The sequence below is a fragment of the Camelus ferus genome, chromosome 21, assembly GCF_009834535.1.
Source record: "Camelus ferus isolate YT-003-E chromosome 21, BCGSAC_Cfer_1.0, whole genome shotgun sequence".
In the NCBI taxonomy this organism is placed as follows: Eukaryota; Metazoa; Chordata; class Mammalia; order Artiodactyla; family Camelidae; genus Camelus; species Camelus ferus.
In genome coordinates, this window is record NC_045716.1 from 28,769,976 (window position 1) to 28,791,935 (window position 21,960).

A 21,960-nucleotide genomic window follows, 5' to 3' on the forward strand; every position below is an offset into this window, starting at 1 on the left:
TCAGTCCGCAGAAGGTCCTCCTTCCTGGGCGGCCAGCAGGGGCGCCCTGGAGAGGCACGGCCTGGGGAGAAGAGGCCCAGAGGGTCAAAGCCTGAGGGGCTGTTGTGGCGGGAGCAGTCAGGGCCGCTGGCTTCCGCGCCCTCCGAGATTTCTAGCCAGATCTGAGCCCAGGGGAGGAGACCCGCGGTCCCTTGCTATCCTCTGGGGGCCACCAGAGGTGGCGAACCCCGGGGATGCTGCTTCCTCCGCCAGAGCCGGCTCCACACCCCAAATCTGATCCAAGACAATGTGGGGCGTCAAGGCCTCGGACCTCCTCATCTGGCCCTCCCTGTCCCCATCCGTCGGCGGAACGGGGAGGTCACAGCCCGGGGGTTCTGGGCGAGACTGAGGCCCTGGGGGCGGAGTTACAGAGTGGAGTGTCAGAGTCCCGGGCAGCGGGGACGGAGCCTGGTGTTGGGGCGTGGTCTGGGCGGGGCCTCGGTGTCTAGGGGCCAACCAGGTGAGGTCGGGCTTGACTGCGGAGCTGGCGCCGGGGGTCGGGTCCAGAGAGGCCCAGACGCGGTGCCGCGGGTGGCGGGACGCAGTGGGTCGCCGAGTCTGAGCCGGGCCTGGGGACAAAGCCGCAGGGCCGAAGGAGGAGTCGAGGAGGCCAGAGGTCCACCCAGAGCCGGGGGCGGGGCCTCGCGGGGGTGGCCAGCTCTCTGGGGGCGGAGCCAGGCGGCGGGTCGGGGTCAGGGCCCCAAGGAAGCAAGATCCGCCCAGGGGCGGGCCCAACGCTGTGCGGGCGGGGGAGGGGCCAGCGCGGGGGCGGGGCCAGCGGGTGGGGGCGGGCCCGGAGGCGGGGCACCCGTGACGCGCAGGCCCCACCAGCCCGCCCCGAGCGCCCCGGTGGAGGCCGCCCGGTTCGCCGCGCGCTGCCCGCAGGTTCCATTGAGAAGAGCCGAGCGGCGGCGGCGGCGGCGGCGGCGGCGGCGGCGGCGGCGTCTGCGCGGGAGCCGAGGAGCCGGCAGCAGCCCGCCGCCCGCCGCCCCGGGCGGGCCGCGCGCCCTCAGCGCAGGGCCGAGCCTCCGGCCTCCGCAGCGGCACCGGGCCGGACGCGGCGGGCTGGGGGCGCCGGCCGCGGCGGCCGCGGAGCCTGGGGGCCGGGGGCATGAGCCGCCCCGCGCCCCCGCCGCCCGCCGCCGCCCGCCAGGGGCTAGAGGCGGCCGCCGGGAGCGCGCGCGGCGCCGGAGACATGTCCAGGAGGAAACAGAGCAACCCCCGGCAGATCAAGCGTGAGTCAAACTTTGTCCGCTGTCCCCGACCCCCACCGGCCCCCGCCGGCCCTCCCCCGGCCCGCCCCCCTCGGCCCGCGGCGCCCGCGACCTTCACCCCGCGCCGCGCCCCCCGCTCTGTGTGCCAAGCGCGCCGTAATCTAATCTCCACCGGCGGGCCAGGCCCCCGTGTCTCGGCTCGGGCACCGGGGGTCCAGCCTGGAGGGGGTGGCCGCCTGGGGACTGGAACGGAGTGGCTGGGGGCGCGACCACCTCGCGACCTGTCCCTCCCCTACATCCCCGAGATGGTGCCGCGATAAGGCGACCCGGATCTGGGCTCAGATAAAGTTTAAAATATTCCATTCTGCAAGTCCCATCCTGATAAGATCGCTCTGTCGGGACGGGCTGAAATTGTGATCTTATCTCGGGAGGTTGACTCTCTCAGGCTTTGTATCTAGAGGGAGAAAGAGACCTGGGAGGGAGAGGGGGCACCGGGCCGCTTGGAAGTGCACGGCCATGAGGCAGGGACAGCCTGCGCCCACCACCACTCCTGCTGACCGCAGAGCCCGGTGTCTTGGGGGATGAGGGTGCAGCTACCACAGACCGTGCGCTAGGCTCCAGCCACTCAGACCCCGGTGCCCTGTCGCTGGTGTTTCCAACTGGAGCCTCCCGTGCCTGGGGACAGCCTCTTGAAAGTCTGACCCTCCTTGTGCCCCGGCCATGTGCCATGCCGTCTGAGGCTTGTGGGCACATACCCCTCCCCCCCCCAAAAAAAAACAGAGGGGCTGCTTCAAGTCAGGGAGGGGTCTCCTAGGACTCAGTCCTAGGCCAGGGTCGCCTCTGCAGGCGTCCAAGTTTCTCACTCGTCCGGCCCACGGGCCACTCCCCTGGGCAGCTGGGCAGCCACTGTGTCCACACTGCCATGGCCCTGCGATAAGAACAGTCCGCACTCTCCAGGCCGCTCTGCTGCGTGAGCAGGGGCAGAGAGGGAGAGAGAGCAGTGCACAGGAAGCAGGCTCCCCACCCCACGCCAATCATAACTTCGCGCCTCTGCAGCCAGGGGCAGGGCACTGTGCTTTCTTTAGGGGGCCACATCTCTGAGGCCAGACGGGAGGGTCGTGGGGGCCAGCCAGGAGGCGAAGAGGGGGGCCTCATGCAGCCCAGCACTGCCTCTTCTCTCCACGTGACCACTGCCACCAGGACCCCATGTGCATGCTGCTGGGGGAGTGTCTACTCCTGAGGTCCCAGAGGGGGAAGGCAAGCATGAATCCGGGTTCCCGTAACCCGACTCCTCAATGTGCAAGCGGGACCTGTTTTCCGAAAGTCGCCTTCTATCAAGTCAACTCAAGTATTAAAACCACCCACAGGTCCCGATCTGCACTGGTTCTCTGGTTTCTTTTTCCCCTCCTCCCCGTGCGCCTCTGTTCGGTCTGTTCTCGTGTGTGCGTGTGTGTATGTGTTTCAGCCTGATGAGAAATGCAGATAGCGCGGGCAGGGAGATCGCAGGCTGGGAACCGATCGCCAGCGCCGATAAGGTCGCGAGCTGGGCGAACGCCGGGGCTCAGCTGGGTCGACCAAACGGTGTGCACTGAGGACAGGGACCAAAGCGGGCGCATGGGCAAACCCCCGCTGTCCACTTTCAGCACTCCCGGTAACAGGACAGGGGAGGGGTCCAGCCCTGGGAGGCGGGGACGCGCACCCTCCCTGCAGCTCGCGGCCCCGGGCGCCTCCTCCCCCTGGCAGATCTTGACGCGTTAAGATGCGATCGCTGATTGCCACCAAGCGGCGGCGCCCGCGCGCCCGCCCTCTGCCCGCGGCTGAGCGTAGGGCCCTCGCAGCTGGGTGCCCGCCGCGCTGGCCTCACCTGCGATGAGGCCGCGGTGTCGAGGGGAGGGGGCCGAGCGCTTGAGGCCGCCGCCCCCCGCGCCCCCACCAAAGCCAGGGCGCAGCTGCCCGCGCCTCTGTGCGCCTTTTGTTCCGCGCGAAGATAGATGTGCCGCGCTGATAAGGCGCACAACCGATGGCGGCGGCGATAGGCGCTCCCATTTATTAACTTCAAACGTGGGAGCCGGGGAGGGCGAGGCGGGAGCGCGGCCTTGGCCGGCCAGATGGCTGCGACGATAGGCCCGGCGCGCTGGCGAGAAGCGCGGGGCGGAGCACAGCTCGGGACCCCCGGCGCCCCCGGCCCGCCGAGGTTTCCTCCCGCCCGGGTCGATGTGAGCTGAGATAAGCGCCGGGCCGGTCGGCCGGATGGCGATCGTTAAGAGCGATAAGAGGCCTTATCTATGGCCACCAGGCCCGGCCAGGTTCGAGGCAACAACAGCGCGCGGGGGCGTTGGGGCTGGGGAGAGTGGGGACTTCGGACCCGTGGGGGAGGCGGGGAGGGGGCGTGCGTGCCTGGGTCCCTCTGGGCGAGTTTTCATCCCAAACACACTTAATTGCCAAGAAGTTGATCCTCCCCCTGCGGGTGGTACAGTCCATCAAAATGAAAGAAAACTGACTTCGCACCGGCCCGGAGGGGGAGGGGAGAGGACACCTCGCCCCTGATTCCTATTAGATGGTGTGAGATAGCCAGAGGCGGAGTTGTCACCTCCAAAAGGACCGTTGGTGTTTTCCCCCTTGAATCAACTTGGGGTTGGTGTTGTTCCTGGCAAGTAGTAGGTGTAACCTGCTTGGAGTTTTCTTGGAAAAACAAAAAAATCAAAGTGGTTTCCATTGCCAGGCTGAGGTTGGGGGAACCCAGTGTGCTGGCATCTTTTTCAGCAGGTCCCCCAAATCAGAAGGGAGGGTCTTCTCAGACCTGCCTTGATTCACTCAGCAAATCTTTACTGAGCACTTGCTGTGTGCAAGCACTGGGTCCCTGGGGAGCTGGGGAGGGGTGGGCTAATTAACCAGGGCAGGCTGAAAGTCGTATGGAAAATCGGAGTAGGATGTGGGCAGGTGGGGTGCCACCTGGAAGGGGGGACTTCCAGTGAGGTCAGGAAGAGGCTGGCCATGAGGGCACCTCCAGGGACAGTAGGCTAGTCTCAACTTCCAACTGAAAAATGGGAACAGGAATAAGACCCCAGGTCAGGCTGGGGATGTTGAGGGGGTCACAGAGCCCCTCTGCAGTGGGAGGGCCCTCTGGGACCACGGATCTCAGATGCCAGCCAGGCAAGGGGCTCCCAGCAGAAGTCCCACCAGTCCCAGCCCCAACAGCTGCCCCATCTCCTACAAGGGTGTTTTTCTCACGTTCTCAGAGTTTGATTAAACACGTTATTGGTGACCACAGGATGACTCATTCACTCCAACCTTTGAAGCACCTGCCCGCTCTCCCCAGCAGCCCGACGCCCACCTGGGGGCTGGCAGCGCCACCTGAGGAGGGCCAGTCCCAGGGAGAGCCTGGGTTAGGCTGGAAGGAGGGGGGGTGGTCTCTCTCTGACTTTTTATGAACTTGAGGGGGAATATCTGCACAGAGCCACTCACACTCCCCTCCCAAGAGTGGGAGGCCCCGGGAGTCCTGCTGGTTCCTGGGGGCCACCCTGCAGCCCACCGCCCTGCTGTGCTGGCAGAGAAGCAGGGAAGAGGGGGCTTTGGCTCCCCGATGGGCCCTCGTGGGCAAGCTGCTTTCCCCTCCACAGCTTCGGTTTCCCTTTGAGAAACGGGTGTAATGCTGCCTGCCATCTGGGGGTGGGGACGGAGGGCCTGAGCCTGCCTCCACAGGCCTCGGCCACCTCCTCAGAGCCCTGGGGGCCAAGCTGCCATGAGCCTCGGGGACCAGGGCCTTGGAGATGGGAGAGACTTGCTTACAACCGCCAGCCCCTGAACCTGGCCTTGAGCAGAGCTCTGGTGGGCAGGCACTGGGGTCCCAGCCCTCGCCCCCTGAGGTTGGGGCTTCTCTCTGGCTCCAGGCCATTCTTGGTTTTCCTGCATTCCTGGGCCTCAGGGAAGACAGTTCATTCACTCATTAGATAGTAATAATAATATTAATAGTAGCTAATAGTTACAGTGCTTACTCTGTGCCAGGCCACATATTAGCTTAAAGCAGGTCCTATTTTTATCGCCGTGGACATTTTGGGGAAACCAGCAGAGAGAGGTTAAGGCTCTCGCCCTAGAAAATGACAACCAGAGTTGAAATTCCCCCACCCCACTCCCCACTCTGAGCATCATGCTGCTTTCCCACAGCCCTCTTGCCTCTGTCTGCCCCGGGCTTCCCCAGGTCTCAGTCTGCACATCTGTGAAATGGGCCTCTGAGAGCAGAGGCTCCCAGGGGCCTCTCCCCAGCCCTGCCCTCACGAGTCTCCCGCGGCCTCCTTCCTACCATGTTCCCGGGCAGAGGGGGTCCCAGGGGCTTCATCCAGCCCTGCCCTGGGCCTGAGCCCCAGCTTCATCTGGCCCACTTGCCCAGCCCCTCCCCAGAGGTCACTGGGAGCCCAGCATGGCACCAGCCCCACCTGGGATTTAAATGGGTCAGTTGGGGAAGAAAGGAGGAGGGAATGCGATGCCATTAATTGTACCCCTTATCTCCTGTTTCTATGCCAACCAGACGTTCCTGGGGCTTGACGGGCTCGTGAATAATACTCCCGGCCGGCCTATCTGCCATCGACAGGCCTCCTCCTGGAGGCAGCTGTTGCCTCACCGATTGGTATCACCAAGCCCTAGACCCAGGCCTGGGCCCGCACATAGCCTGGCTGGGCTCCTGCCCGCTTGGCCACATAGCCCTGGGTCCTCCTGGCACTGCCCCCTGGCCCCATCTCACAGAGCGGGAGACTGAGGCCATCATCCATGTCCGCTCTCGGGACCTCATCTGGGAGGAGTGGCCCAGGTGAAGGGGGCTGCAGAAGGGGGGGCAGCAACACCTGCAGTGCCGGCCTCCGTGCGTCCTGGCCCCTGGGCCTCTGTGACCTCAGCTGTGGCACGAGGCAGGTGGCCCGACAAGTAGGAGCTCCACTGTCATCAGGCTGCACTGCATGTGTTCCTGTGAGGAGGGGGAGCCTGCACTCAGGGTCGGGGGCAGCTCCCATCAGGGCTGACCCCCAACCAGGGCGTGTGTTCAAGCTGACCCTTGGAGGATTTCTCCCTGCCTTCTTTTAGTCCGTTGAATGCCCAGCCCCTTCCAGCGTCAGTGGCTTTGCCTCGATTTCCCCATCTGCAGAATGGGGATAAGGACACTGGTGGCCCCCCCGGGCATGGCTGTGAGAATCAACAGGAATTACATGTCACCTAAGACAGCTGTCACCATCCCCGTCCTCCTCAGGAACAGTATCTTTGTGGTCAATCAGTCAAGTCAGATCTGTGGTTTCCAGCTTATCTGTGATGGACAATTCCCTTTTCCCAAACTCTCATTAGAGAGTGAACCACATGCAAAGCCCCTGCCCTGGAAGTGGGCCCCTCAGCCTGCCCGGCCTGTCCCACAAGCCGTTCCCACTACAACTTGCCAGACGGGTACCCAGGCTGTGCAACCTTGGAACATTGCTTGCCCACTCTGGGCTGGGGTCTCCTCATCAGAGAGGAGAGGCTACACTGGGGAATTGTCTAAGACACCCCACCTCATCATCTCCCTGCCTGAGCTCTGGATGGGTCTGGACCAAGCCAGCCCAGAGGTGAAGGGCTGTGGGGTCAGGCTGCCAAGTGAGGGGACCCCAGACTCCTGTGTCCCTGGGTCCATTTCACAGATAAGGAGCTGGAGGCCTGGAAGGGAACAGGGGCTTGCCCAAGATCCCTGGCCAGCAGTTGGCAGGTCAGGAGAGCAGTGGGCCCGCTCAGCCCGGAGGAGTGGGTCCAGGAGGAGCGGGGTTCTCTGCGGGAAGGACATCTTGGTGTTCCTGGCAGGGCCCAGGCAGTGTCAAAGAAAGTACCCCTCTCTGCCTCAGCTTGCCCACAGATCAGCGGCACGTCGCAGTCTGACACCCCATTTTTCAAATGAGGATGTGAAGGTGGCAAGAGGCCAGGACTGAGTGCTGCCCCAGGGCGAGGAGGAGGAGGAGACGGGGGTGGTTGGTCTCACTCTCCACTGCCCCCCGACTTTCCACCTCAGCACTGCGGGCCTGACTTCAGCTCCAGCCCCTCGGCTCCCAGCTGAGTGACCTCGGGGCTGTCTCCTGCTTTCCTGTCTGTGGAACAGGGTGCATACTCTGGAGGCCCGTCAGCGCCCATGGAGGCCTGGGACCCAGAGGGTGCTTAATGAGCAGTGTGTTTCGGGCACCCCTGGTGTCCCAGGTCAGATGGGGGCCCCAGCTGTTGGTTGCTGGTGGCATGTTGCTCCCACCCACCCCAGCTGTCCCTGGGGTCACTGGGCAGGCTCAGGACAGAGACCTTTCCCTCTGGGACCCCGATTCCATCCCCACCCCATCCCCAAAAGCATGGCATGGGGGCTCGGAGATCCCGGCTTGGGCTGTCCTCTGAGGCCTCTGGGCTGCAGGCCAGATCTCGTCTCCAGAGCAGGAGGCCACTGCATGGGGGGCTGCCACTCGGCCTTAAGTCCTGGCCTTGCTGTGACCCTGTGGGCAAGTGGCCTCTCTCATGCGTCAGTTTCTGCTTTTGAAGCAGGAGCTTCCTAAGAGCACCTCCCTCCTGGGGCCTGTATGTGGGGTCTGTGAGATCCCAGATGCAAACTGTAAAGTGCAGTCCAGGGTCGTGTGGATGTCGTGGCTCTGGGAGCTGCTGGTTGCATTACTGATATTTTGCCAGAAGCCCCAAGGGCTGGACACTTCACTCAGAGTCCTGTTTCCCACCTTCCTCCCCTTCATGTGTTAGTTTTGGAAGGAGGGACATGTGGGTAGGGGTGCCCTGACTACGCCACAGCCTGGGCTAGGCTGGCCCCACGTCCACGTCTCATCAGTCCCTTCCTGTCCAAGGATCTTCATCCTTATGGATTGACCCATTTTACCAGTGAGAAAACTGAGGCTCTGGGAGACAGTGATGTGCTCTAAGCCCTGTAACACAGGACCTGGGTGTGTAGACCCCAGGGTGGGCCGAGGTTTCTCTGGGCAGTGCCCACACAGCCCCCAGCCACCTGCCCTGCCATCCTGAGTCACCTTGCGTCCTCCGAGGCCTCTTCAGCCCAGCACCACCACACCACCTCCCTCCCACTTGGGAAAAGGCAGTGGCCCTGCTGGAGCAGGAATGCGGTAGCTGACCTTGGGCCAGGGCTGGGTTAGACAGACAGGCAGGCCCCTCCCCCTGCCTCCAGTCCCTGCATTCTGCCTCCCTGGGGCCGCCGGGGCCGCCCGGGCCGCCTGCGGCCATGGACTCTCAGAGGCTTGGTTTCCCCTCCTGTAAAGAGGTGATGGTGTGCAGCTTCCATGATCCCGGGTCTGATCAGAGCTCAGCCCTGATTCCAGTGCTCCTGGTTCCCTCAATCCCCACCCCAGGGCTGGAGTGGGGACAGAGACCCAGCCAGTCAGCCTCGGAGCCCTCCTCCCCTCTAAGCATTTTGCAGGCATCCGCTCCTGTGATTCTGCGAACACCCACTGAGGTCAGGGTTCTCAAACCATTTTGCACCCTGAAAAATGGAGGATCAGAGAGGGTGGGTAGTTGCACCAGGATCACACAGCACATGAACAATGTAGAAATGGGACCGATGGGGTGATCTATGCATCCCCGCCCCAGCTCCTGGGCTGGGTGCCTATGTCCCAGGCACCCCTAGACCTTGCAGGCATTCTGCTTCCTGGAGAGGAAGGGCCAGCCACAGTGGGGGCTCTGAATGTGGGTGGCTGCAGGAGCTTCCGCGTGGACGACCACTGCCAGGACCGGCTGGAATCCTGGGGTGGAGGCTCTTAGACCCTGTGGGTGTACAGAAGTTACCTTGCCCTCCTAAGCCTCAGCCTCCACCTCTGCGAGATGGGGATGCTGAGGGGACGCCGGGCTGAGTGCAAGTCAGTAGGCCTCCCAGGGCCTCGATTCCCCTACAGAGTGGAACCATGATGCCGACCTCGCGGGGCAGTGAGGCTGGTCAGCCCTGACAGCAGAGGTCCTGCCTGGCCCAGAGCCCCTGAGTCATCTGTGTTGCTTGACAAAGTTACAATGTAGAGGGCAGAGGGCACCTCTCCTTTCCCCAGTCTCCCCAGGGCTGCATCCCTCCGGTCCCCCTTGGTGCGTCACTTCGGTCCCTCCAGCGCTCCCGATCTGCCCCGGTTACTTGCACCTGCCACAGCCCCCTGCCTTAACTTCTCTTTTCTCCACCTTGCAAGTTGGACCCAGGGAGCGCACAGCAGCCAAACCTGCCAGGGCAGCTCCTGGTCAGACGGGGCATCTGGGCAGCAGGGTCCTCGGGTGAGGCCCTGCCCTGAGCCTCAACTGCAGGGCTCCCCAGGGAGTGAGTGGATTTGAGGGCCCCTTCCTCTTGAGTGGACAGAGGTGTTCCATTAATGGCCCTTGGGGACCCACCCCTGGCGTGCCCGTAGGGCCCTGAGGGCAGGCGGGAAGCCTCAGCATCTTAGAGGCGCACCTAGCACACTTTGAGCCTCCGCCGGTGCCTGCAGGGACAGCGTCCCCAGGATGGTCCCCCCCCTCCGGCTGTTTTGTTACTGTGTTTCCTGTTCCTGGGGCTTGGGGTCTGGAAAAGTCTTCCGGCAGAGGTGACGGGGGACCCTTCGGGTCGAAAGGCAGGAGGGCAGGCTGCTCGCATCCCAGCCCCACTCACAGTACCCCCACACCATCCACCTTTTCCACTTCATGGGCCTGGCACAGACCCACTGGGACCCTGAGGTGGCCTCCTGCCTCAGTTTCCCCTCCCACGACATGCCCGTACCCAGCTCCACAAAACCAAACATTCTCCCAGAGAGCAGAAGGGCCCCTCCGCACTCACTGCCATGGCCTTGATGGTTGGTGGGCACCCAGGCCCTCGGGGGCCCCTTCTAGGCCCCCTTTCCCTCCTGGCTTTGCCGGCCAAGGCCTGGTCCGCCGGAACCGCCTCCTGGTCCAGGCCTCTGGCGGGCGCAGGTTTCAGCCCCTGTGATAACTCGGAAAGTTGAACTGGCCCCATTACTGCGCCAAGATGGTGGGCGAGATACGGCCCTGATAATGGGGGAGATACGGCGTCTCCGTGGCCAATAGCCCAGCCTCTCCACCCATTAACATTCCCCACCAGCGATCGCTCCGGCCTATCTCCTCCATTTCCACTCCTCCCGCAGATAAGAATGGAAATTCTGACTTCATAGCTCACTGATTAAAGTGTCTGGATTTCTTGATAATACACAGATAAATTATGTTTTTGAAAAAGAAGGTAGGGAGGGGGTGGGTAGGGCGGGGGCCGTCTCTCCGGGCCTCTCCTGGCCCCCCGGGCCCGCTGTGAACCTTGGCACGTCCAGCCTGCACCTCCCAGGCCTCTGTACAAGGACAGCGTCCAGGGGCCAGGCTGGGGAGGGGAAGGCAGAGGCCTCCACACAGAAAGGCAGCAGCAGGGGCAGGAACCATGTTGCAGGGAGTGAGGGCTGGGGGCTGAGCCTTCTGCGGGGAATTAAAGCCTCCTCCGCTCCTCACAAGGGCCCAGCGTCTGGACCCGGCTGCCGGGGCTCTCCCTGCTGGGACATATCCCTGGGCCTCAGTGCCCTTATCTGTCCAGTGGGCCCAGGCTTGGAGAGAGGATGCCGGGATTTGGCCCAGTTGGGTCTCTGCTCTCTCCCTGGCCCCTAGAACCAGCGGTGCCTAGTTATGCAGTGGGTGCTCAATAAATGTTGAGGGACCAAAGGGAGCCCCACCTGCCGGTTGGGGCTGGGCAGGGCTGGGCTCCCGGCTCTCCCTGCCCAGTCCCCAGCCACCCTGCCTGCGGAGGCCCGCCTGGCTGCCACGTGTGACAGCTGCGCCCAGATGGGGCTGAGGGGACATCCCTGCGTCTGTCTGGATAAAGCTGCCTCCTTCAGCTGATCCGAGATCCGGCGCTGATGCTGCGATGAGAGTGATTAGGGCCTGCGTGGGGCTAATCCTCCCGCTGAGGGACAGGTGCGGCAGCTGTGGGGGTCGGGCGCCCGCTCAGGGAAAGCCAGGGCCCCGTGGCCGTGACAGTCCCGCTGGAGCCGTGGCTGAGCCAAGCCCACCCATGATGCAGAAAGCCCCGCCCGGCTGAGGGGCTGCTCGGGGCCATATCCACGCCCCGACCCCCGTCCCCTTTACCCTTGAGAAATGAGCTTCTCTGGGATCCCAGAGGCAGGAGACCGGTGTGGGCAGTTGGTGGCATTTCTGGGTGGCTCTGGGACTCCCCAGTCAGAGTAACCCACAGAGAGCCGTCATGAGTGGATCGCTCCCTTCCTGAGCACGTGGACCTGACCTGCATCACCCTGTAGGGCCCTCCCAGCAGCCCCGGGAGGGGACCTCTGTCCTCGTTTATCCTCAGAGGACTCAAGCCTCCGAGATGGCCTGAACCCAGCCTGGGTCCCGCAGCACAGGAGGGAGCCTTGGGTGAACTCAGCCCAGGACCCACAGCACGGGAGGGAGCCTCGGAGACCTGGCTCAGAGGCCTGGTCGAGGGCTGGGTCTCCATCCTGGCTGGCAGTTCCGGGGGTGTTGGTGGCCACAGGCCTCCACTGCCCCAAGGGGACTGCCTCCTCTGTTTTGGAGAGAAATGCCCAGGCACAGAGAGGGTGAGTGACTGCTCAGGGCCACACAGCCCTGTCCTAGCGCGGTGAAGGAGGTGGGTGCCATTTCATCTGCCCCAGAAAACAGGCTCCTTGGGTGATAAGGTTGGTTTCTTTCTGTCTTTTGGGTTTTATTTTCTTTCAGTATTCTAAAGGAAGTCAGCTATTTCCAGTAAAATGGCTGCACATGCGGGGGAGGGGGCAGGTGTGTAAGGGGGTGTCCAGGGCTTGAATCCTGCCCCTGGGCTGGGGGGTGGGCGGTTGGGCAAGTGACTTAACTGTTTCCAGACTGTGTGATGGGCTTCCTCGGGCTGTAGGGTTCTCTAGGGGACACAGGTAGGGGTGAGGGTCCCCAGGGCCTTCCCTGCCTGCTGCACTCCCTCCTCAGATCCCACCAGCATTCTTCCTCAGCAGGTTTTGGCAGGTGGCTCCAGTTTGCAGGGGCCCAGGCCCTCATGCTCTCACGTGGTGATGTGGGTGGTTCCAGAACATGTCTCCTATGGCCCTAGACAACCCTCTGCTTTCATCAGGGCCAGAGAAAACACAGAGGGAGTGAAGGGGCCCAGCCTGCCCCCGTCGCTGGGGTTCACCTGTTCTGAGCCTCAGTTTCCAAATCTGTAAAATGGAGCTGGAGACACCAAGACCTGCCCTGCAGACCCTGGGCTGAGAGTCACTGGCCCACACTGGCTGTCTCCCCTGGGCTGTCCCCGCCTAGCCGTGTCCTCCAGGGCTCTCAGGACTTCTCAAGGCAGGAGCTCAGTGCTCTCCAGGCCACCAGCCTCAAGGCCAGAGAGGCCTGGGTTCAACTCCTGGCCCCACGACGCACTTGCTGGGTCCTCTCTCAGGGACCCATGCTCTCCTGCCCTGTCTCAGTGGTGACTGTGACCCTTGGGACCCCTTCCAGCCGGCAGCTCTGGGCCGGTTGCTGGGCATGTCGGCCACAGTGGGAGGGAACCTGAGAGGGAGGCCCCCAGCTTGGGGTGGGGGTGGCGGCGTGCTCCACCCTGCCCACAGCCAGAAAGAAAGAAAAGGGAACGGCGACCCTGGTGATGGGTGAGCCCTATTGCCGCTATCTGCCTGCCGCTCCGGGCAGTTCTGTTGTTTCCTGTTATCTCACCCACCAAGATGCCAGGCACAAAAGCCCATGCACACGCACTCACGCACACGCACAGCCCGTGAGCCCACCACCCTCCAACTCAGAGCCACGAAAATGGTGCCACTAGATCTGGGCAAAACGGGGACAGCCAGGTCCTCTTAAAATCATCACTGGTGTGTTGTCACTCTGCAGAGGAAGCTGGAAACAGCCCTCCCTGGCCAGGCAGCTAAAAATAAGAAGTGGCCCTCCTTGAAGGGCAGGACCCAGCCTTGGGGTGGGGAGCCAGGACTTGGGGGGAGGCCCCAGCTGCGCTGCTGCGTCCTGCCTGTGCGGCCTTGGGTCAGTGTCTTTCCCCCCTGAGTCATTTGTGATGGGGTGAAGGAGAAGGATTAAACAGAGCCTTAGAGGAGAAGGAAGAGGGTGCACTGTAACCAGAGTTCTCCCCGTGTGACAGGTGGCCCTTTTGGACCCAGACTTGGGACTAGGACACGTCACCGTGAGCCAAGCACCCCTATAACCTGGCTCCCCAGAGCCTGATCTCCCCAGAGACCAGCCCAGTCCCTTAGAGCTCAGGTTCCCCACAACTGTCCCACAAAGCCAGTCTCCCCCAGAGCCAGCCCAGGGCCCTCAGAACCCAGTGTCCCCCAGAACCTGGCCCCAGGCCCCGCCCCCGGCCTCACCACCACAGCCAGGGTCCCAAGGTCCTAACCTGTGCTTGTCCTCAGCCAATGGAAACAGGACATGCAAATGAGCAGGAGTGAGGCCCAGGGATTGGCTGGGCTCTGTGTGGGGGCGGAGCCTCTTCCAGGGTGCACCCTTAATACGTGGGGACACTGCCCAGTGGTGGAAACCCGGCCCAGGCCTCGCATTGGCCTGGGCACGGGGGGATGGACAGGCAGGCCTTTGGGTGACCTCCTGCTGGACCCCAGAGCCCAGACCCCGACAGACAGATCAGTGTGGCCAGCTCTGACTCCCAGATGGGAACAGCAAGTTCCAGAGCGGGACGGGCTGGCTCAAGGCCATCCAGCTCCCCTCCCACTCTGCGTGTCTGGGGCACCTCCAGACCCTGTGCGAGCTGTCCCCTCAGTCTCTGCCCTCCCCCACTGTGATTTCCATCTGGAACCTCACTCTGCCAGGCCCTGTAGCACAGGCTGGGGCTGGGGCCTCAGCGCCATCCCCACAAACCACGGCCCCCCACCCATTTGCCCGGCCTGCTTCCCCATCTGGGCCCTGTCTGCCACCCAGGGTTTCTGTGCATTCCCTGGGCCTGCTTCCCCATCCATACAGCAAGGGCTGACATGGGACGTTCTGTTGTTCAGGTGGGGGTCCTGCTCGATCTGTGGCTGTGACGTATTCTGGAACCTGGGGGTCCTCCAGGGCTCCCGTTCTCAGGACTTTACGTGATAGGAGACCATGTCTGTAGGAAGCCTTCATGAAACTTCGGAAGGTTCTCATGGTGTTCCAAGGCACTTTGCACCCCCTGGGATGTCTTGTCAGCGTAGTGGGGCCCCAGGTAGGCCCTGCCATCCTGGAGCCCGGCCAGAGGCTCCCCCAGCTCCCATAGCACCCTCAGGGCTCTGTGACCTGAAAACCAGCCACAGGCGTGGGCGTTTTTCAAAAAATGCATAAGTGGAAACTAGCAGAGGGGTGAGGAGGGAAGGAGTTTGGGCTGAGATCAAGGTGGAGGAAACGGGGAGGGGGCCATCGGACCAGAACCAGACTGCCACCGTGAGACATCGGCTGAGCCCCTCACCTCTGGGGTGACGGTCCTTCCACGGGGTGGGAGGTGTGAGGGTCAGAGGGACTCAGCACGCAAGAGTGAAAGGACAGCCCCAGGGCAGCCTGACCTGGGGGGGGCCTCCCAGCACCTGCCTCGAAGTCTCTCCATGAGGGGCCCGCATTCAACACAGCTCTGTCTCCCCCAGGACAGCGCAAGGCATACAGTAGGTGCTCCATAAATATCCCCTCGACTGATTTCTACATCTGCTCCCTACCCTAGGCCCTGTCCCAGGGGAGCAGAGCAAACCCAAGGAACAAAGGAGCTGGAAGAAAAACTCAGCCCCTCCAAGTGAGCGCTGTGGTGGGTCGTGGGTGGTGGGCAGAGCCCTTCCAGCCCGGGGAGGACCCTGGCCCCCAGGCAGGGCTGAGGGCTGCCGCTTCAGGGCTGGCCGCCTGGGAACAGGGATGGAAGAGAGACAGGGCAGAGGCAGGTGGCAGTGTGTGTGGGGAAGGGCGTCCCTGGCAGAGGGAGCAACAGAGGCGAGTCTTGAGGAGGGAATGAGGTGTGATGGCGGGAGAGAGGCCAGGCCTGGTGCTCGCCTTGGGCTCGCTGGGGGTTCCTGAGGCCGGGGAGGGCCACTGCGCTGCTGGGAGTGCAGTGGGACCAGGGGAGCCTCAACCCTTTTGGTGGGAGACCAGCAGGGCTGGACCCTGACTGGAGAGGTTCACCTGGGACCGTTCCCGGGACCGGTCAGCTTGCCTGGCGTCCCTCCTGGACTCAGCACGCTCCCCAGTGTCTCCGGCCCCCATCTGTGGACGCAGGACCGGACCGCAGCAAGCCCTGGCCTGTCTCTGAATTCGGCAAATGGCCCGAGGCAGCGTGGCAGGGAAGGCGTCGCTGTGAGTAGGGGTATGTGTCCCTGAATCCGAGGAAGGGAACAGGCACTTATGCAGCACCTGCTGTGTGCTTCATGGGCGTGTGTGTGCTAAATGTAGTGCCAAAATGTACGTAACTCAAGATTTACCATTTTAACCACGTCAAGTGTGAAACTCAGCGGCAATACGTACGTTCACAAGGTTGTGCAACCATCACCACTATGCAGTGCTAGAAATTTTCCATCGTCCATCAGAAACACTGTCCCTGTCGAGCACTGACACCCCCTCCCCAACCCCGGCAGCCTCCATTCTACTGTTATGTATGAATTTAAGCCAACAGGTTCAGGCTGGGGAGGGGCCTGCCCGACAGGATTTGAGCCCAGGTGTCCCCCCCCTCCAGCCTCCTGGACGCTGTGGCTCTGGGCCCCATGGGGATGAGAGACACATTGGGCCAGGAGGTCTGGGCTCAGGCCCTGCACAGCCACCAACTTCCCGTGGCCCAGGAAAGCCTCTCCACTTGGGGCCTCAGTCTCCCAGTCTGTTCAGTAGAAATAGAGAAGGTCTGCTGCTTGGAACCCAGCCACATCCCCCAGGGGGAGGCCCGTCCAAAGGACCCTGCCCCTTCCTTCCTCCCTGCTGCACACCATCCCCAGGGCGCTGGGGAACTGCCTGGGCTAGTGGCTTCAAGTCTGGACACTAGAGTCTCCCAGGCCCAGTGAACATCCCACTCCTGACTTGCAGTGCATCAGGAAGGCCTGCCTGGAGGAGGAGAGATAACCACCCCCACCCCCCACCCCAGGGCCACAGCACCATGGCATGAATGAAACCCGGAGCACAGAGTGGAGCCTGGAGTTCTCGTGATGCGAGGGCCCTGTCACAGTGGCCCCAGTGCAGGACCCAGGGCAGTCGTGCCCGAAGGCTGGGTCTGCAACGAGCCCGGGCAGGCCTGCCCTCCTAGTGCCTGGCCACAGGCCCTGAGAGGCCGCTGCCCTGGGGGTGAGAGCCGAGGAGGGCCCTGGCGCCTGGCCTGTCCCCCCTCGGGGTCTCCAGCCCCTGCCTATCAGATGGCAGGGCCCTGTCACACTGGAGCCCCGTCCCCTTCCCGGAAGCAATCTGCCTCCATCCATCTGACGAGCAGGCCGTGCGGCGATGGCTCCATTAGCCGCGGCCCCCCGCTTCCATCTGTCAGCCCTTATCGGCCCATCTGGAGACAGCGTCACGCCACAGCCTGCGGCCCCCGTTTTCTCGGGCACTATTCCCCGTCTCCTTCTCCCGGCCACCTTCGCACTCATGGTTCTCTGCCGTGGCCTCGGCCGCCCCTGCCGCACGCCGTGGCCTTGACTGCCGCCCTCGCCCCTGCCACCTCCCCCCGCCGTCACGCCCGGGGTCTTTGCCACACACCCCAAGTGTGCTCTTGGCCGCCGGGCCACTCCCCACCCCACCCGGGCCACGCGGCCCGCACCCCCACCCCGGAGCATTAGTAATCGGTTCTCGGGAGTGAAACAATCTCGGGTAATCTGTCAGCGGCTATCGGGCCCATCGGAGGGCCGGGAGTGGCCAGGCCCAGAGATGGCGCCAACCTCTCCCGTTGATAAAGTCTCCGAGTTCAGCGCTGATGAATGTGGAGTAAGGGCTGGCCGTCGATAGGATGTGGACTTGGCAGGCCCGCAGCTCCGGCTGAAACCAATCTCTCCCCTATCAGCCGGGCTGGGCTTTCTCAGGCCCCGCGCTTTCTTCCCGCCTCCTCCGCCTCCCCTTTCTCTCTGCCTCGCCCCGCCTGGGCCCCTGCCCCCAGGGACCCAGGTTGGGGACCGGCCCACTGGCCCTGGCCCGAGAGAGGGGGCAGGCTCCAGGCAGGGGAGGCTCCTGAGGCGGCCCAAAGAGGCAGCACAGAGCTGGGGACTGCCTGGAGGTGGTGGCTAGGCCACAGAGGCCACAGGCCAGGGCCCTCCTTGCCATCCAGCGTCCACATTCTTGTGCTTAGCTTCCCACGGTGCCGAGAATAAACCCCAGGCCAGCTGCCTTTGTGCCCCAGCCCCTCGGCCTCTCCACCCACGCTGTCCTCAGCTGCAGCACCCAAACCTTCCAAACTCTTTCCAGATTCTGGGACTTTGCACTGGCAGTTCTGCCTGCCTGGATTTCTTCCCTGCTCACAGCTTAAATAGCGCCTCCTCCAAGAAGCCTTCAGTGACTTCTTCCACTGCCCACCCACCGCTTTCTATCCTGCACCCATCCTGGCCCTTCATGATGTCTGAAGTGTGTCCACCCCCCACTCTGACCGCTCACCCCCATCGGGGACCTGTTTGGTCATGGCTAACCCAGCATGTGGCGGGCACGCACGCAGGACCCTGGGGGAAGAAGTCACAGTGCTCCTGGGAGTCACACTGGGAGGCATCTGTACCTGCTGCAAAACCCTTTCCCACCGACCCTCACAACAGCGCTGTAAGGTTGGTGGGTTTATACCCATTTGCCGGATGGGTAAACTAAGGCCTGGGAGGTTCCCTGGGCTCAGAGCCATGTGTCCCAGAGCCTAGCACTGTCTCAGTTCTGCCTTGTCCTGGATAGCCATGTGGGCAGGTGGCCAGCAGCCCGTGATGGCCCTGGGTGGAGGCTGGTGTGGCTGCTCTCTGCCTCAGTTTCCCCATCTACACAGCAGAGCTGGCTTCCTCATAGGCTACTGCTGATGAGGGACCTGGCAGAGCTTAAACTGTTGAGGGCTGTGCACAAGTGTCCTGGGGTCTGAGCCGGAGGGAGCCCCAGCTCCCGTAGGGAGGGGGTCCTTGGTGCCCACCTCTTCACAGCCCTGCTGACCCCCCCATCACAGCTAGGGAGGCAGGTGAACACCCCCACATGGCAGAGAGGGGGCCCTGGGCCAGGCCATGCAGTGAGCAGCAGACAGAGCCAGGCTCTGGCCTCAAGGAACAGACAGTCAGAGGGGGACAAATGGCAATCCCACAGTGACTCCTAGGGAAGGGACGAGGGGTGGTGCCTGAATGGGAGGGAGGCCTTCTCAGAGCCGCAGTCTGTCTGTGATGCAGAGCCAGGAAGGGAAACTGAGGCAGTGAGGGGAGAGGTAAGGCCTCAGGCCTAGGATCCCCCAGGAGCAGACACCCCCACCTCTATCACCAGGGGCAGCAGGTGTGGGAGCAGTCTGTCCGCTCTCCTAGCTGTGAGGCCTTGGGCAAGCTTCTTGACCTCTCTGTGCCTCGGTCTCCCATCTGTATGAGGGGGTAACACTGTCAGGGTCATTACGAGCCTCAAAAGTCCCTCACGGGCCATTGTCTAGAACGGGGCCTGGTGCAGAGGCCGCCCTGAGCGCTGCTCATGGTCCCTCCGGCCCTGTGTGGCTCCAAGGGGTGATGCGGGCAGGGAGTCTGGGTGTGGCCGTGGGGCTGGGGCAGTTAAGCTCCGTAAGTTCTACCCGTAGGTTGCAGGCTGGCCAGAGAAGAAAGTGATGGTGGCTGCGGGTGGCATACGGGTGTAGGACCCCCTGGGTGTCAGCGCCCTATCTCCCCACATCCTGTCCCTCCCAGCTTGGAGCCCCCCACACTCACCCAGGCCTCGGAGGTCCCAGGCAGGGCCAGCAGCTTATCTTCTGCTGGTGGGGGGCAGTGGCACTCTTATTGTTCCTGGGGCTCCGTCCCTGGTCACACACCCCCAACATGCAGGCTGAGACCCCAGGCTCCTGTCTGGGACCACACCAGACTCCCCCGGGTCCCCCACCACTTCACCCCAGCCCCTATCCAATGGTGGCTCTGAGCCCCACCCTGTCACGTGGTCACCAGTATTCCCTGAGCCCCTACTGTGTGCCGGTGCTGTTCCAGGCTGGGGGTGCCCTGCTCTCTCAGGGGCGCACACGGAGAACGTGATGGTGGAGTAGTCGTGCTGTGAGAAGTCGGGGGTGCCAGCCGGGTGAGCGTTCAGGCCAGGACGGCCTCGCCAGAGCCAGGGAGGGAAGGTGCTGGCATGGGTCAGGTCATGGTGGGCCTCGGCCCGCAGTCAGAGTTTGAGAGACCACCCAAGCAGAAGACGGGGGTGGGGGGATCGGCGCAAGGGTTCTGGTGAGCACCACCAGCAAGCCAAGCACAGCGGGGGGACGGGGGTCGGCAATCACTTGCACCGCGAGTGAGTCTTAGGGTCTGTGCCTGAGGGCAGGAGTGGAGGCGCTGACAACTGGGTGTCCAGGCAGTGTGAGTCCTGGGCCCTGGGAGGTGGCCCTCAGCTCAGCCGTCACACAGGAGCCTGGGGACTCGGGACAGCGGATCCCCAGGAGCCGGCTTGCCAGTCTTACCCCGTCCCCTGTCCCCCGTCCGCCGTCTCCTGGAGGAATGTTTCATTTTGTCCTTCGCACCCAGGTCTCCCCTCCACACCCTCACAGGGCAGGAGGGAAGGGGTCTGCAGGGGGACAGGGAGGCCAGGACGGTCACAGTGGAGCAGGGTGCACGGCTGGCCCGCTGCGGGTGTTGGGGGACTGGCTGGGAAAGGGGGTCGATGCCAGAGTCTGAGCCCCTGATGCCCCTGAAGCTCTCAGAGAGAAGCAGGTATGGGCTGGTCTGTGGGCGTTTCCCTGGCTGAGCCTGGCCCACAGAGGGCCTGCGTCTTCCTTGGGTTACATGGGACTGTCCCGCCCAGCTTTCAGTGAACACACCTCCAGAAGCTGAGTGACGCTTGACAGCACGTGTTTTATTGTGTGTGAATGATTGCTCCATAAAACGTTTAATTTGTTCAATGCCGAAGTAGGTCACAGCACTCTTGCTTGTTGGAGGATGGGGCCTCTGCTGGGCCCTGCTCTGAGCACCCAGGTTCTTCCTCTGTGCCGCAGGCTCCCCAGGCCCTCAGACGACCCAGAGGGCATTGTGACGGTGGTCGGCCTGGCTTACTTGGGACAGCGGGTCCCCCAGCACCTCTGGGCTCGGCCTGCGCACATGCGGGGCTAGGAAGCTGCATGCATCAGGTCCAGCTCACAGCCTGGCAGCAAAGGCAGACAAGCCAACAGTCAGCTGCAGCCGTGACGGGGGCCTGACCCCCAAGGCCTGAGAGGCAGAGAGTCTGGGCTTGTGTCCACTCCTCTGGGAGGAGCAGTGAGCCTCTGCTGCAGGGTGCATCGAGCGCCACCCAAGAGAAGTCGGGGGTTAGGCTGCTCAGCCCATGTCTCCACTGTCCCAGGGCCACTCCCACAGTCAGGGGGCAGGACCAGCATGGGAGGCTGTCTGGGCCCAGGCTCCCAGCACACATACAGTTCAGATGCTCACCCTCCCCTCCGTGGGGCAGGCCACCTGCTCAAATAAACCAAGACTCTCTCACCAACGTCCTCTTTGTGGTCGCCCTGGCTGTCAGTGGGGACTGATCCTGGGGTGATGAGGGCCACTGGTGGGTCACAGTGGGGACCTGCAGGGCCCCTCCCAACCTGAGCCTCCCGGGGCCCAGAGACCCTTCTGGGCTCGGCTGGGATCCTGAGTCTTGTCCTCACAGCCGTCAGTACCCCCTTAGCACACAGAGGCACAGCGTGGGTCAAGGCCCTGTGGCTGTAGGGGTGGGGGCGACAGAAGGACTTTGGTCATCATTCCTGGGGGTGCCAGTGGAGGGACTGGGGGTGGGGCCCTGGGAGCCAAGAGGGGCCAGTGCTGATGGGCCTGGACCCACGTGGGCAGCAGTAGGGAGAGAAGTGGGCAGCATCAGGCCACGTTTGGAGGGAGTGGACACGAGGTGGACCCACCGAGGTTGTCTGACGTTCATGCTGGGCCTCAGCGTCCTAGCAGGGGGGTGGGCAGGAGAGGACCCTCAGGCGCCCAGGAGGCCTCCGGTCCCTCAGCCTCCTCCCGCAGTGCCTGTGTTAGCTCTGGGGAACCCACCTCCCTAAGTGTCCTCAGTTTTTAAGAAGCTCTGATCCAATGGGACTCTTCCTAGGCCTTGGTAACATTCCCTGGGCCCAGAACCTGCACCTTTCTGCCAGGCCTGAGGCTGTGAGGCGTGGGACATCCCTGCCCTTCACCAAGGCCCCGTACACTGGGCTCCCTGTCCCTACTCCCTGCTGAGGGCTCTCCACCCCTGCCCGCTTCTCTCCATCTGCCTCTGCCTGGAATTGTTTGGCTCCTGGTTAGAAGCGGGCATGAAGCACCAGTCACTCGGCCCCAGGGGCCTGGGCCGAGAGGTGAGGCCGCAGGGCAGGAGGCAGCCAACGGGCGGTCTGGGCCAGGCTGCCTCTGTGTGCAGTGCCTTGGTTTCCTCGTCCTTAGGCACCAGCTGGACCAGAGACCCTCCCAGCCTGGCATGAGTCCTGTCCACTGGGGCCTGGGTGGGGCCCCATCACCAGAGGTCTCACGGTCCACCGCCGCCGCCGCGAGGTCAGGCTTCAGACCCAGCCCAGTCTGCTGGGGGTGCCAAGCAGGGAGAGTGGGGTGTCCCCACCATGGCCCGAGCTGCCCCGCTGCCCGGCAGTGGGAAAGTCTGGATCTGTTGCTAA

At 63.3% G+C, this 21,960-nt stretch overlaps 2 protein-coding genes across 4 annotated transcripts in view; one reads left to right on the forward strand and one right to left on the reverse strand.

Moving 5' to 3' along the window:
- On the reverse strand, window positions 1-1,152 carry LOC116658795 (basic proline-rich protein-like). The gene is made up of 2 exons (XM_032464727.1): window positions 182-1,152; window positions 1-61 (listed from the first exon to the last, which is right to left on the reverse strand). Exons 1-2 carry the CDS (start codon window positions 1,150-1,152, stop codon window positions 1-3), a joined length of 1,032 nt encoding a protein of 343 aa, XP_032320618.1.
- ZFPM1 (zinc finger protein, FOG family member 1) overlaps window positions 1,028-21,960 on the forward strand; it is a 65,244-nt gene continuing 44,311 nt past the window's right edge. For all 3 annotated transcript variants that reach the window (XM_032464542.1, XM_032464544.1, XM_032464543.1), the window contains exon 1: window positions 1,028-1,274. In XM_032464542.1, the coding sequence (XP_032320433.1) occupies window positions 1,151-1,274 (124 nt within the window). In that variant the 5' untranslated portion in view covers window positions 1,028-1,150. The remainder of the gene's footprint in view (window positions 1,275-21,960) is intronic.